Here is a 15,000-nt window from a genome sequence, read left to right on the forward strand (position 1 = left end):
TGCAACTTTTGATATTTGCAAGTAATTCTTCGTCAGTTGTAATACTCACGCAAGTAATTTTTTTTTAATGCCGAGTTTTTATGTGTAATTTTAGGTTTATTTTCTAAAATCTTAACTTATCCGAAGGGAGTTCGAATTCTACAAAAGGGAATTTACGTTTCATCGCTTATTTTCACATTTTAATATAGGCTTTGTGAGGTTATAGAGATCTTAGATGCGTCAGAAAATCGAGAAGTTGTGATGCCACCGTAGTGCTGAAAGACACACACACATACACACACTCCACACACACGTATATATTGTCACGGCCACCATTCTCCTTCCCCCCGCCTGCCTTCCCTGTACAACAAGCAGGTTGTTTGTTAATTGCTTGAGCACTTGTCACGTCTTTTAATTAGCAGTCGCAAGTGGGATTGCTTGCTCCCACCTCAACGTAAGCCAATCAGGATACGCCGTGACTGCTTCTGGCCTGTATATATACAGGGTCTGAGCTGGGTCGGTAGTCACTGGCAGCTATACAAAATATATCAAAGATATATTTCACATTTATTGTTTACTTGACAGTATGTTATTTCTCTTTCATTTACATAAACTCCCGGATACCTTTTAAAATATTTTGTTTCTTGTTAAGCATGGGATTTAGGAGTTTATGTTTTGAGTTCCTTCTACTTCTCATGAATCGTAATCACCAAGTTGTAATTAGCTATTTAGATTTACTATTACTTTATTGTGGCTAAAGTTCATCTTCATAAAGTTAATTTGGCTGATTCATGATAAATGTTTTCTTGATTAACCTTTTCAAACCCAAAGCTATAAACGAAATAACAAAGTTTAGCAGAGGCGACCATATAATGTCTCGAAGAAGAGGTGACGATATAACTGCCAAAACGCAGAATAGCAGTTGTGACTCGAAGACCAGAACGACAGGACCTGTTGTTGAACACTCCTACATGTTTTTTGTGTATCAGCCAATCTGCTTATAGTCTTCATGGATGACAGAGTTTAATGGTATAATTAATATGAAGATTTACTATTAAGAAGTTTGCCGAGGACAGCTACTATTGACGATGAAGGCGAAATTCAACAAAACTACCGAAGGATTTGGGGAGAGAAAGGAGACGGGTTTTTAGCAGTTTGGAGGTAAGAATCGAATTACATTTACGCGTGTTTCAGTCGATTTTCAAATTGCTTACATATGAACTTTGTCGGTTCATTAACCTAACTTGCACGTCCTATAAATTATTACCTGATAGTTCGTGATATTTAGAAGGAACTTAATAATTGTTATTAGTGTTATTTTCTTGTGAACTTTTGTAAAACTCAACGAGGTTTAAGTATCAGAGGTTAAGCTAACGAGTAACTCAGTTCTTTTATATTAACGTTAAAAAACTTCTAAAAACTTTAGACTGGGCTATTGAGCTTGCTTACATATTGGCTAAGTAGACTAAGCACTGGAAAAAACTTATACTAAACTTTAAGCTAGGCATTTAACCTAGTAAATAACTTTATATTTGTATCAGGCTAGCCTAAAACTTAGCTAAATACTAAGGATATTACGGTCTTTGCTATCTAATTTATTACATTTTATATATCTACATTTAAGTAAAAACATTTAAGGCTTACGCCTTAGTCTAAACCATAGATGGCCATGACCTCTATTATAGATATTTCATTGTATTGTCAGGTTATGGAAAAATTCAGTGGTGACCATGTTGTGCTGGAGTGGTGTCTGGCGTAAGGTCATCTCTCCAAGAATATAGCACGGTTAGGAAGGGTTACAGTGCACAAAGGACAAGGATTCTCTCAAGCAAAGGGATTAAATTTTATTTTACTCAGTTATAAATTTTCTATTTCATTTTGACTGTTGTAATTAAATATAAATTAAACGATTTCTTTAATTTACCCTGTCACCATTAATTTGTATATCATTGCATGATTTCAAGTAAAAAGTTTTTCCATATGGCGACCGTGACAGGATTCGTGCAATCCTTAACCTCCCTGTCCTTTGTGTTGTAAGCCTTTTATTGTGGGTGGGGCTGTCCTCGGCTTCTTTATTTTTCATATTTGATATAGGCTTATTGGTATATGTAGTGAAAGCATAAAATTTGTGCTCGGTATTTGAATATTTTTATTGAAGTGAATATATGTCTTTTGTAACACGGATAAATATTCGTTATTGCTAGAAACTTTGATTTGTGTTTATCTAGGTTTGGTATTAGATTAACTTTGTAGAATTATTAACATGTCTGAGGATATATTGAAGAAACGGCGTTCTTACGCTCGGCAAAGAGTAACAAAGATATATAATACAGTTCAATCGAATCTCGAAGGATTGTCTGAACAAGATAGACTTTTGTATATTCACAGACTTGAACAGTTAGAAAAAGAACTTTTAGGGTTAGACCAGGAAATATTGAACTATGTCATAGATAAGGAAGACGAAAGCTCCATTGAACAAAAGATTAACACAGATGAAGACTACAAGAAAAAGATAATGTCGGCTTTGTTAAGTTTACAAAGGCAACAGGCTTCTAGTTTAGAAACTGTAACCACACCTACCCCGGTAGTTAACCTTAAGAATGAGTTAAGGATGCCTCAAGTTCCTTTACCTGAATATGACAACACCAAGGGTCAGTGTTTAGTAAAGTTCTTTTATGAATTTGAAAAATTGACTGACAAACAAAATTGGTCAAATCACTTAAAGTTTATGTATCTACGAAATCAGTTGTCAAAGTCTCCAAAGGCACTTGTGGATTCTCTTGATATTGATAACCAGTCATATGACGAGGCAAAGAAATTATTATTGCAAGCATTTGCAACTCCATTAACACAAAAATATGATGCAATTAAGAAACTTGTAGAATTGAAGTTAACTTTATCAGGTGATCCATATGCCTTTGTAGCCTCGATGAAAACTATTATGAATGCATTCAAAAAGCTTGACGTCAAAGTTGACGATGTTCTCCAGTACTTCATATGGCATGGTCTTAATGATCGCTTTCAATCTTTACTAATTCAGATAACAAATGAAAGCAAACCCTCATTAAGTGAAATTGAAAGTAACATATTTGAGGCTGTTGAGAGGTATAACAGAACGAATGAAAGAAATGTTGAGCAAAAGGAGAAAACTAGGACTAAGAATATAGAATCAAGCACAACTCTCGCAACCAAAGTTAGTGTTAGCCCTAAATATAAGTCATGTATCCTATGTACAAAGGATGGTAAGCAAGATACCGCACATTTGCTAGTAAATTGCCCAGTTTTTGCGAATCCTAAAATGAAAGTAGAGAAACTTAAAGAGCTGAATGCTTGTGTTAGGTGTGGCTATCATAATCATGTGACTCGTCAGTGTAAATTCAAGTTTACCCAAAGGTGTAGAAATTGCAGTGGATGGCATTTTACATACCTGTGTGTTGCTAAGGAGAGGCTTAATAGTTCCAGTACTAAAGCTTCTGATTCTAGTAATACTGAATCCACTGAAACCTCTATGCATACTAGTGGGAAAAAGCCAGAACCGAAGCATACTTTAAATAGCCTCACATTAGCTGAAATTCATCAAAATGTTACTGGTGGTGCTGCAATTTTACCAACTTTTACATGTTCTGTGGCTGAAGAAAATAATGTGGTTCGAGTTTTACGAGATTGTGGTAGCCAGAGAAATTTTATTTGTAATAAGCATGTAAACCATATGAAGTTCCCTGTCCTAGCAAAAAACGTCTATATGACTATTCATGGTTTTAATTCTACTAGGGACCTTGTAACTGATATTGTTAATGTACCTCTCAAGTTAGGTAGGGAATGGCATTCCATCGAAGCAGTTGTTGTACCCAGTATTGATATAGAGTTGAAACTGGAGGGCTTAAATGTCATTGTTAAAGAATTTCAAGATAGACATTACATTTTAGCAGATAAGTTTCTTAGTGGTAGTGTGGACACTATTGGTAACATTGGTCTTATCTTGGAAAATGATGCTGACTTTTTGCTGTCGCTAACTACACACAAGTTTGGATTAAGCAATCCCTCTGTGTATCTTGACACTCCAGTTGGTGTCATGCTCACAGGTAATATTAACAGAATGATGAAAAACTTGGATTATTTACCTAACATTAATATTGGAAATAGTTCACATACTGCGGTTTGCACTCAAGGAGACACACTTTGTATGGAAGGGGAAGCTGCCCAGACTAATAGACAATTACAATTCCTCGATAGACATAGCTTTTTGGCAGTCTCTCAGTCTGAACTTCGAGATGACGATGTTGACTTGATTTCCAACAGATCACCGGCGAGTATCAAAGTTCAAGAAGCCAACACTAATTCAACCTATGCTATTTTTAACAAGAAGGGTAAGCTAAAGCAGTCTGAATTGATTAAGGCTACAGAAGAAATGCTTGAAAAGCAATGCATCGAATATCTGGACTATGAAAAATCCCAGCTATCTAAAGATGACACAGAAACCAATAAAAAGCTAGTAAAGTATGTTCTTGATAGTACAGAACGAGATGAAGAAGGTAGACTAGTAATGCCACTGATGTGGAACAACAAGATATCCCATTTGTTAGGGAAGAACTTCAATTTATCCCGGATGATACTGAAGTCTAACTTAACACGTATGAAGAATAAACCTGAGCATTTAAAGATGGTTAATGATGTATTTAAAGAGCAACAAAATCTGGGAATCATAGAGAAAATTGAAGATATTAATTCTTTTATAAATGAACATCCAGAAGCTAGTTTCTTGCCTCATATGCCTGTGTTCAAAATGGCCAGAGACACGACCAAGTGTCGAGTCGTGTTTCTGTCTAACTTATGTGAGAAAAACAAATCTGCGAAGAGCACTTATAGTCACAATCAGTGTATGCTTCCAGGCCCTTGTCTGAATCACAAAATTGCAACTTCTCTGATTATGCAGAGATTTGACACCCATATGATTTGTTTTGACTTGAAAAAGGCATTTTTGATGATAGGACTCAAGGAAGAGGATCAGAATAGATTGTTGTTTTTATGGTATCGAAATATTCTTAAGGGTGACTTTACTGTTGTGGGCTATAGGAACAAGCGTTTAAGTTTTGGCCTAAGGCCTAGCCCTTGTCATCTCATGCTAGCTTTGTTCAAAATCTTGATATTGGATGTTGAGAGTGACAACGAGGAAATGGTTAACTTAAAGAAATCGCTGTATAATACCATTTACATGGACAATGGGTCATATTCGTGTAACTCTGCCAAGGCTTTATATGAAGCGTACTACTGTCTCCCTAATATCTTTGGACCATACAAATTTGAATTGCAACAATTCGTAACAAACGATGCAGAACTGCAAGAAATAATTGACCGAGATTATGATAGTGAAACGCCCAAAGAGGCAAAGTTGCTCGGCATGGTTTGGGATAGGGAAGCAGACACACTAGGCCCTGGTAAGATTTTCCTCGATACGCAAGCTAGCACAAAGAGGTCAGTTTTGTCAACATTGAATAGTATCTATGATATATTTAATATCTATGGACCAATCTTGAACAGGGCCAGGCTGTTTCTTAAAAAGCTTCAAGAAGACAAGACTATCACATGGGATAGCCCTCTCTCAGAAACATTAAAAAGGGAATGGACACTTATTGGAAAACAGGTGAATTCTACTCCTAAAGTAGTAATTCCTAGATTCCTGGGTAGGAGAGATGGTACTTATAAACTAGTAGCATTTTCAGATGCAAGTATGGATATTTATGGAACTGTGGTGTATATTGTAAATGTCTTTGATGGTAATACAAGTTTTTTTGACAGCCAAGAGCAGGGTCGTTAACAAACAGTTAAAGAAAACCATTCCTGTAATTGAATTTCAAGCTTTGGGACTAGCCACAGAGACTGTAATCAGTTTATTTCAAGAACTTGCTGGTCAATCAGTCGTTACTCCAATCAAAATTGTGAGCATGGCGATATATTCAGACAGTATGGTTGCTCTTAATTGGCTTTACTCTTATACATATAAGTATGATAAATTGCAGAAAAAGGGAGTTTTTATTCAAAATAGGTTGAAAGCTATAGGTGACTTGTGCCAAGTTTTCCCAATAACATTTTCATTTGTAAATGCATATGATAATCCTGCAGATTATATTAGTAGATGTGTCTCATACAGGAGACTTCAGAAGACTGCATATCATAGTGGACCAGAGTTTCTTAAGAAACCTCAGAAAGATGAGGTTCAGTTTAGTTTCAAGGTGCCAAACCCCCTTGAAAAGAGAGATGAAGTACCCAGCCCTGAAAGGGAAGATACTTCCTTAATCACTGTCTCAACAGATTCTGAAAGTAAAGAAAATAAAAAGAAAGACATAAATAGCATTGAACACTTGATACCCCTGACTACGTTTTCCAGTTTCCATAAGCTAGCAACTGTTCATAGGATGGTGTTGAAATTCATCAAGAACATCAGAGAAAAACTAACAAATAAGGGAATCGACGTTTATTGGGGAAATTGTGTCAAGGAGAAAAATCTTTATGCTTTAGCATGTAGGCAGATAATAGGTAAAGAACAGGAAAATAACTTCCCAGAAGTTTGTGAATTCTTCAAGAAAAGTCATACATTAAAAAGAAACATTCCCAATGTGGTAACTCAAATGAATATTTTCCAGAGCAAAGACACTTTGCTAAGAATCCGGAGTAAATTCGGAAGAAACGAACAGATTTTCTTTCCTGTGCTGTTACCTAAGCATAGTTTGCTAACTAAATTGCTTATTCGTGATATGCATGTTAGTCTAGGACACGCTGGTGTGTATTCGATCTTGGCTCAGTTGCGTAAGCAATTTTGGATAATCCACTTTTATTCCACAGTAAAGAAGGTACTTAGAGAATGTATAACTTGTAGAAGGCTTAATGAGAGACCAATCAAAGCAAATCAGAGTGCCTATAGGGATTTTCGGAGCAATCCACCACCTATTCCATACAGGTATATTTTCATAGATTACATCGGTCCTTATACAGTAATATGGAATGATGAAAGGAAGAAGATTTGGTTATTATGCGTGACATGTTTGTGGAGTCGTGCCATCAACTTGAAGATATGTTTATCTGCCGATACTAGAGACTTTCTCAAGGCCTTCCAGCTACACATATATGAGTTTGGCATCCCGGAATTTTGCATATCTGATTTGGGATCCCAGCTAACTGCTGGTAGTAGAATCATTGGAACCTTTCTCAACGATTTTGAAACGCATGCCTTCTTTGAAGAAAATGACATTAAGCCCCTGAAGTTCGAGCATTATGCCAAAGGTAATAGTTCTTTGGGTTCGCTAGTTGAAAGCTGTGTAAAAATGGTGAAAAAGCTAATTTTTAGTTCTATTAAGAACACTGTGCTTGATTATCAAGATTTTTACTTCCTTATTTGTCAAACTGTCCATCTTATTAACAAAAGACCAATTGCTTTTAAGGATAGTCTGAGAGATGCTTGTATTGATAATGTAGAAAAACCAATAACTCCTGAGTGTTTACTTAAAGGCTATGATCTGGTATCAGTGAACATTATTCCCGAGTTGCAGAATTCTTCTTCAGATGACACCAATTGGGTGCCTGGTAGTAGTGCTATTGATGATGTTAAGGATAATTACTATAAGCTTAGACAAGCTAGAAACAGACTAGTTGAGGCATATCATTCAGAATTTCTTGCAACTCTCATTAATCAAGCAGTAGATAAAAGGGATCGTTACAGACCTGTCAATCATAAAACCTTGGCTGTTGGAGATATTGTTCTGTTAAAAGAGGACACAAGCAAACCAAGTACTTATCCACTTGGTATAGTAAAGAAGACAGAAGTAAATCACCTAGGGGAAGTAAAAGCAGCTCGTGTGCTTAAGGGTAAGTCTCGTGAAGTTGTGTACAGGACAACAGATTCACTCATTTTGCTTCTTCCTAAAGAAGGATTTCATACTGTTGTTGAAACTGAATTACCTATTGATCAATTAAAAGTCAGAGAGAGAAGTAAACGGGCCGCTGCACTTGAATCTATGAGAAACACAGAACTCTTGGTTCAAGAGGGCCTAGTATAATAGGCTTACATGGTTATGTATATTACCATATTCTTTGGGGTAAGATACACATGGGCTATAAAAAGTGTGTAATGAAATTGTTGCTGGGAGTGAGTAAAGGGTGAACAAATGGTTTCTTTGATTAAACTTAGTAAACTTTAATCAAATTGTTGCTGGGAGTATACAAAATATATCAAAGATATATTTCACATTTATTGTTTACTTGACAGTATGTTATTTCTCTTTTATTTACATAAACTCCCGGATACCTTTTAAAATATTTTGTTTCTTGTTAAGCATGGGATTTAGGAGTTTATGTTTTGAGTTCCTTCTACTTCTCATGAATCGTAATCACCAAGTTGTAATTAGCTATTTAGATTTACTATTACTTTATTGTTGCTAAAGTTCATCTTCATAAAGTTAATTTGGCTGATTCATGATAAATGTTTTCTTGATTAACCTTTTCAAACCCAAAGCTATAAACGAAATAACAAAGTTTAGCAGAGGCGACCATATAATGTCTCGAAGAAGAGGTGACGATATAACTGCCAAAACGCAGAATAGCAGTTGTGACTCGAAGACCAGAACGACAGGACCTGTTGTTGAACACTCCTACATGTTTTTTGTGTATCAGCCAATCTGCTTATAGTCTTCATGGATGACAGAGTTTAATGGTATAATTAATATGAAGATTTACTATTAAGAAGTTTGCCGAGGACAGCTACTATTGACGATGAAGGCGAAATTCAACAAAACTACCGAAGGATTTGGGGAGAGAAAGGAGACGGGTTTTTAGCAGTTTGGAGGTAAGAATCGAATTACATTTACGCGTGTTTCAGTCGATTTTCAAATTGCTTACATATGAACTTTGTCGGTTCATTAACCTAACTTGCACGTCCTATAAATTATTACCTGATAGTTCGTGATATTTAGAAGGAACTTAATAATTGTTATTAGTGTTATTTTCTTGTGAACTTTTGTAAAACTCAACGAGGTTTAAGTATCAGAGGTTAAGCTAACGAGTAACTCAGTTCTTTTATATTAACGTTAAAAAACTTCTAAAAACTTTAGACTGGGCTATTGAGCTTGCTTACATATTGGCTAAGTAGACTAAGCACTGGAAAAAACTTATACTAAACTTTAAGCTAGGCATTTAACCTAGTAAATAACTTTATATTTGTATCAGGCTAGCCTAAAACTTAGCTAAATACTAAGGATATTACGGTCTTTGCTATCTAATTTATTACATTTTATATATCTACATTTAAGTAAAAACATTTAAGGCTTACGCCTTAGTCTAAACCATAGATGGCCATGACCTCTATTATAGATATTTCATTGTATTGTCAGGTTATGGAAAAATTCAGTGGTGACCATGTTGTGCTGGAGTGGTGTCTGGCGTAAGGTCATCTCTCCAAGAATATAGCACGGTTTGGAAGGGTTACAGTGCACAAAGTACAAGGATTCTCTCAAGCAAAGGGATTAAATTTTATTTTACTCAGTTATAAATTTTCTATTTCATTTTGACTGTTGTAATTAAATATAAATTAAACGATTTCTTTAATTTACCCTGTCACCATTAATTTGTATATCATTGCATGATTTCAAGTAAAAAGTTTTTCCATAGCAGCTCATTACTGCTACCCACTGCTACAAGTCTGCCTCCCTCACCTGTATTGTGTATCGTCTTTCGTCTTTGTATAATTTTTGTGAACTTCTCTGCTGTTCGGCTTTTTCGGCTAAGTATTTTGTAACCTGTACCTCGTAATCCCCTTATCTCACCAGTGTGTTGTCCAGTGTTAGGGCAGTTATATTATCTTTATATTTGTGTGTATTATTTTGTGTGTATTATGTTTACTTTATATGTACTGTATATGTTTACTGTGCACTGAATTAAATTAATGTTATGTTACTGAAATATTATTTCAACTTCCCATTCCCAGCATACCACAGTTACATGCGTTTCCCTTGCTTATCTTCACTTTTAATTTTGTTATACCTTGGGTATTCGGTATGCAATTATATTTAACTTTTTTTTTATTTTCACATTCTAACACCCAAGTTGTGACAAGTGGCGACCTTGCCAGGACGTAATTGCTAAGTTGGTGATCGTTGTCCTTTATTTTTTACTCCCTTGTGTCCTGTTAATTATTAATCACTTTCTTTTACAGTAACAGTGCTTTGATTTTGTTCAGTGCTTTAATATGTTTCTTGTATCTGATAAGTGAAGTGTTTTTTTATTGTAAACCAAGACGAGTGTTGGTATGTGCAGTTTAAATTCTTACGGTAAAACTCGTTTGGTATTGCACTTTGTACCGCCACACCACATATGTTAGATCAAGTGCAGTAAGTAGCAGTCATAGAGTTTACTCAGTTTAAAGTGTTCACAACCCCTCACTAGTAAACTTTATCAGCGTTAGGGTTAGCTAATAAGTGCTTACTTTCGCTCTCCATTCCGTGTGTACGGATCATTATTGTTTGTGTATTTTTATATCAAGTATCATTTATCGTTCCAAGTATCGGAGTGTCCATTTTTTTCCCCAAGCCTCTCATGTTTCTCCAGTATCATTAAAAATCTTATTCAAGTATCTTTACGCGGTATGTGATTGTCGGTGACTCAGACGCGAACACTCCATCTATGAATCCTTATCTAGTATCTTTTTCAAGTATCGTTTATACAAACTTGTGTTTGTCTCAGTCTCACACGAACAATAATCTTGGGCATAGGACTAAGGGTATAACGAGACATTAATGAGGGTCTGTCTAGTTATCGAAGGGCTGTTTCTGTTTTACGACCCGGCCGTCCTTGTCTATCGAGTGCTAGTTACAGCTAGTTCAATAATTTCATTTGATTCTTTCCCTGTATTCTTTTTATTGTTTACTATTAATAATTAATCATGTCGTTTAACCTAGATGACTTTGTTGCTAATCCATCTTCGGATAAGTTAGCAGGACCTCTCAGAAAAGATGATTGGAAGCAAATTGCCCATCATTATGGCATTGAAATTCACTATAAGCTAAATAAGACTATGATTAAGAATGTGGTGGTTGAAGAGTAAGTCAGCCAAGGGGTACTTGCGGCAGTCGCCATAGATACTTTAACCCCGGCGAGTTCGGTGTTACCTGACGCTCAGGCTGAACCAGCGGGTTACCGCTCGCCTCCCGTTCTGTCACCTGTTAGGCCTTATCAGCGATTTACTGAAGTCAATCCCTTAGAACTGGAGAAATTAAAATTAGACTATCAATTACAAATGCAAAGAGAACTGTTAGAAAGCGAAAAAGAAAGAGAAAAACTCAGATTAGAAGTAGAAAACGAAAGAGAAATCGAAATTCAAAGAGAACGAATCAAACTAGAAAGAGAAAGGCTTGCATTAGAAAGGGAGAAGGTAGAAAGAGAGTTAGTTAAAATCTAAAGAGGTGGACATAACAGAAAAAAACAAAGAAAAGGTACTAGAAATACAGGAAAAACAGTTAAAATTAAATGTAGGTAACATGTCCTCCCTCCTTCCTGGCTTTTCTGAAGATGATGTTGATGGGTACTTTAAAACTTTCGAGATTATTGCTAACAAACAAGAATGGCCAAAGGATGAATGGCTTACCATCCTAACTCCAAAATTAACAGGAAAGACTCTTAGGGTATATAACAGTTTAGATAGGCCTGAGGATTATGATTTTGTTAAGAAACAGGTCTTGTATGCCTATGCTCTTACTCCTGACGGCTACCGACTGAAATTCAGATCCTTAACTAAGTCCCATACCCAAACTTATGTTGAATTTGCCACTGATAAATTGAGACAGTGTAAAAAGTGGCTTGAGGCTATTTATGTAACAACATTTTCAGAACTAGTTAATGCTGTTGTTTTGGAGGAGTGGAAGAATAAGCTTCCCTTCCACTTGGTGAGATATGTGGAGGAAAGGGGTGAGAAGGAGCTGATCCGAGCAGCAGAGTTAGTGGATGCTCAGGCGTTGATGATAGACACGTGGGGGAGTGGAGCTCGTAGGCAGAGCCCCAGTGTGAGACCCCCCTCTGGTGAACACCTTGCAGGAGTGGGGCGAGGTTTAGGAGGCAACAGTTCACGTCCTGCTCCCCAGCCAGTAACCTGTAATTATTGTAAGAAACCTGGGCATATGATCCAAGAGTGTCGTCATCCTGGGTGTAAAGTGTCCAAAAGTTCTAACACCAAACACACAGTCACTTCTTCTAAGCCAATAGCAGCCTCAAATGTGCCTGGTCCTAATCTCTCTCTCTTTGACCCTTTTATCTCTCAAGGATTTGTGTCGATATGTAAGGGTGATCATAAGTACCCTATTACTATACTTAGAGACACGGGTGCAGCCCAGTCCATTCTATTATCCAATGTCATTCCGAACATTTCTGATTCTTACACCGGTGAAAAAGTTTTACTGTCTGATCTAACTTGTCAAACGTCTTATCCCCTAGCAGAAATTTATCTTGAATGTGACCTTCTATCCTCCCCTGTTAAAGTAGCCATACGTCAAGACTCCTTGCCTGTACTCGGAATTCAGTTTCTACTAGGTAATGATCTCGCAGGTACCCTAACAGTTCCTCCAGTGAAGATAGTAGACCAACCTTTACCTGTTAGTCCTACACATGATCTGGATGGAAGACTTCCCCACCTTTTCCCTGCCTGTGCTGTCACCCGGTCTCAAAGTAAGGTCTTAACTGCTCCCTCCGCTAATTCTTCATCCTTAACTCCATCTTTACCTACTACTCCTCCATCCTTTGGGAAGGATGATCTGATAAACAGGGCCATGAACAAAGCAGAACTCATTCAGGCACAACAGCAGGATCACACTCTTTCTCATGTACTTCACACATCTACCGACAAAACCGATATAGACACCACTCCATGCTTTTATTTTGAAGATGGAGTTTTAATGAGAGCATACAGACCACCTACCCACAATAAGTTGCAGTCCTGGTCAGAAACCCATCAAATAGTCCTTCCTACATCGGTTCGGAATAGTGTCATCAAATTAGCTCATGATGGTTTTGCAGGACATCTAGGTATCAGGAAGACTTATCTCAAAGTATTGGAACATTTTTACTGGCCGGGGATGCGTAAAGACATTTCCAGTTTCGTGCGGACCTGTCACATTTGCCAGGTAGCGGGTAAGCCTAATCAAAACATTCCCAAGGCTCCCCTCAAGACAATTTCTATCAAAGAAGAGCCTTTCAATAAAATAATCATTGATTGTGTCGGCCCCCTACCTAGGACAAAGAAAGGAAACGAATATCTTTTAACTGTAGTCGATGTGACCACCCGTTATCCTGAGGCGTTCCCCCTTAAATCCATCACTGCCAAATCTGTAATTGCACCTTTGTTATCTATGTTCACCTCTAAAGGAATCCCCTGTCAGATCCAATCCGATCAAGGTACTAACTTTACAAGTGCTCTCTTTCAACAGGTCCTTACTGAACTGGGAATCAAACATGTTGTCTCCTCAGCCTACCATCCACAATCGCAGGGGTGTCTGGAAAGGTACCACCAGACCCTAAAATCCATGCTACGAAAATACTTCCTGGAGACTGGAGCAAGTTGGGACACTAACTTAGATTGGTTACTTTTTTCTATTCGGGAAGCCAATCACGAATCTATGGGTTTCTCACCTTTTGAGTTGTTATATGGGCGACCCATAAGGGGACCCTTAAAAATATTGAAAGATCAGTGGTTCATGCCCCAGTCAGACAGTCACACTAATGTAAATGCATATGTTAAAAATCTACAAAGTAAATTACAGGAAGTACGTAAGTTTTCTAAGTCCCACTTGTCCCGGCTCCAAGGCAGATATAAAGCACAGTATGACAAGAAAACGAAAAGTAGAACATTTAATCCAGGGGATTTGGTTTTGGCTTTTCTACCTATAACAGGGAGCCCAATGCAAAAGAGGTTTTTAGGGCCATATAAAATTAAAGAACGGCTGGGACCACTTAACTATGTTCTTGAAACCCCGGACCGACGTAAAAAACAACAGTTGGTACATATTAATCTGATAAAGTCCTACCTTTCCAGACCACCAGAGGAGGGTACCAGCAGTTTGCCAGTGACTCTTGTAACCATTAATGATGATGTAGCTCCTGTGGCAGTGACTTTGTCCGAGGAAAACGAAGGCACCCAATCCATTGACTTTCCCTTGCCTACCAGTGCCTCATTGAATCAAGAACTATTGCTTCAGTCTGATGAATATTTTTGTGGGCTTAACCCTTGTCAAAAACAGCAGATAATTCACTTGCTAAAACAATTTCCAACTATTACCTCAGAACATCCAGGCTCTTGCAATATTCTTAAACATGACATTCAATTAAAAGATCCAAACCAACCTCCCATTAGACAACGTCCTTATCATCTTAACCCTGTCAAGACTGAAATCCTCAAACAAGAAGTACAGTATCTTCTTGATCATAATCTAGCCGTACCTAGTCAGTCTCCTTGGGCTTCACCCTGTATCTTGGTTCCTAAACCTAATCAAACTTACCGGATGTGTACAGATTTCCGTAAATTAAACAACGTCACTGTCCGGGATGCCTACCCATTGCCACTCATTGAAACACTGCTAGATACAGTAGGAAATGCCTCTTTCATTTCTACAATAGACTTACTGAAGGGTTATTATCAGGTGCAGTTAACCCAAAGAGCCCAGGCCCTTTCTGCCTTTATTACCCCATTTGGGCTCTATGAATATCAGGTAATGGCTTTTGGACTTACTAATGCTCCTGCCACATTCCAGAGACTCATTAACTCCGTCATCCGAGACCTACCAGGAGTTCATGCCTACTTGGACGATGTGGTGGTGGTGGCGACCAACTGGAACGAGCACGTGGTGCGTTTGAGTGGACTGTTCCAACGGTTGGAGGACGCAGGACTCGTCATTAACCTCCAGAAGTCGGTGTTTGGTCGTGGCACCGTGACCTACTTGGGTCATGTAGTGGGAAGCGGTACTGTGCGCCCAAAAGAAGCCAACGTGGAGG

The 15,000-nt window shown here is 37.6% G+C and overlaps 2 protein-coding genes across 2 annotated transcripts in view; one reads left to right on the plus strand and one right to left on the minus strand.

Moving 5' to 3' along the window:
• Positions 1 to 15,000, minus strand: part of LOC137658233 (gamma-interferon-inducible lysosomal thiol reductase-like) — a 27,855-nt gene that overhangs the window by 6,744 nt on the left and 6,111 nt on the right. The gene's annotated exons all lie outside the window — the stretch shown is intronic.
• LOC137658619 (uncharacterized) lies at positions 5,922 to 10,120 on the plus strand. The gene is made up of 2 exons (XM_068393542.1): positions 5,922 to 8,815; positions 9,360 to 10,120. The coding sequence occupies exon 1, from the start codon at positions 5,922 to 5,924 to the stop codon at positions 8,028 to 8,030; it is 2,109 nt and encodes a 702-aa protein (XP_068249643.1). The 3' UTR covers positions 8,031 to 8,815; positions 9,360 to 10,120.

The sequence above is a fragment of the Palaemon carinicauda genome, chromosome 19, assembly GCF_036898095.1.
Source record: "Palaemon carinicauda isolate YSFRI2023 chromosome 19, ASM3689809v2, whole genome shotgun sequence".
NCBI lineage: Eukaryota > Metazoa > Arthropoda > Malacostraca > Decapoda > Palaemonidae > Palaemon > Palaemon carinicauda.

What these genes read in the sequence shown, in the direction of transcription:
- LOC137658619 (XM_068393542.1), top strand. Translation starts at nt 5,922, where the DNA reads ATGGCGATATATTCAGACAGTATGGTTGCTCTTAATTGGCTTTACTCT.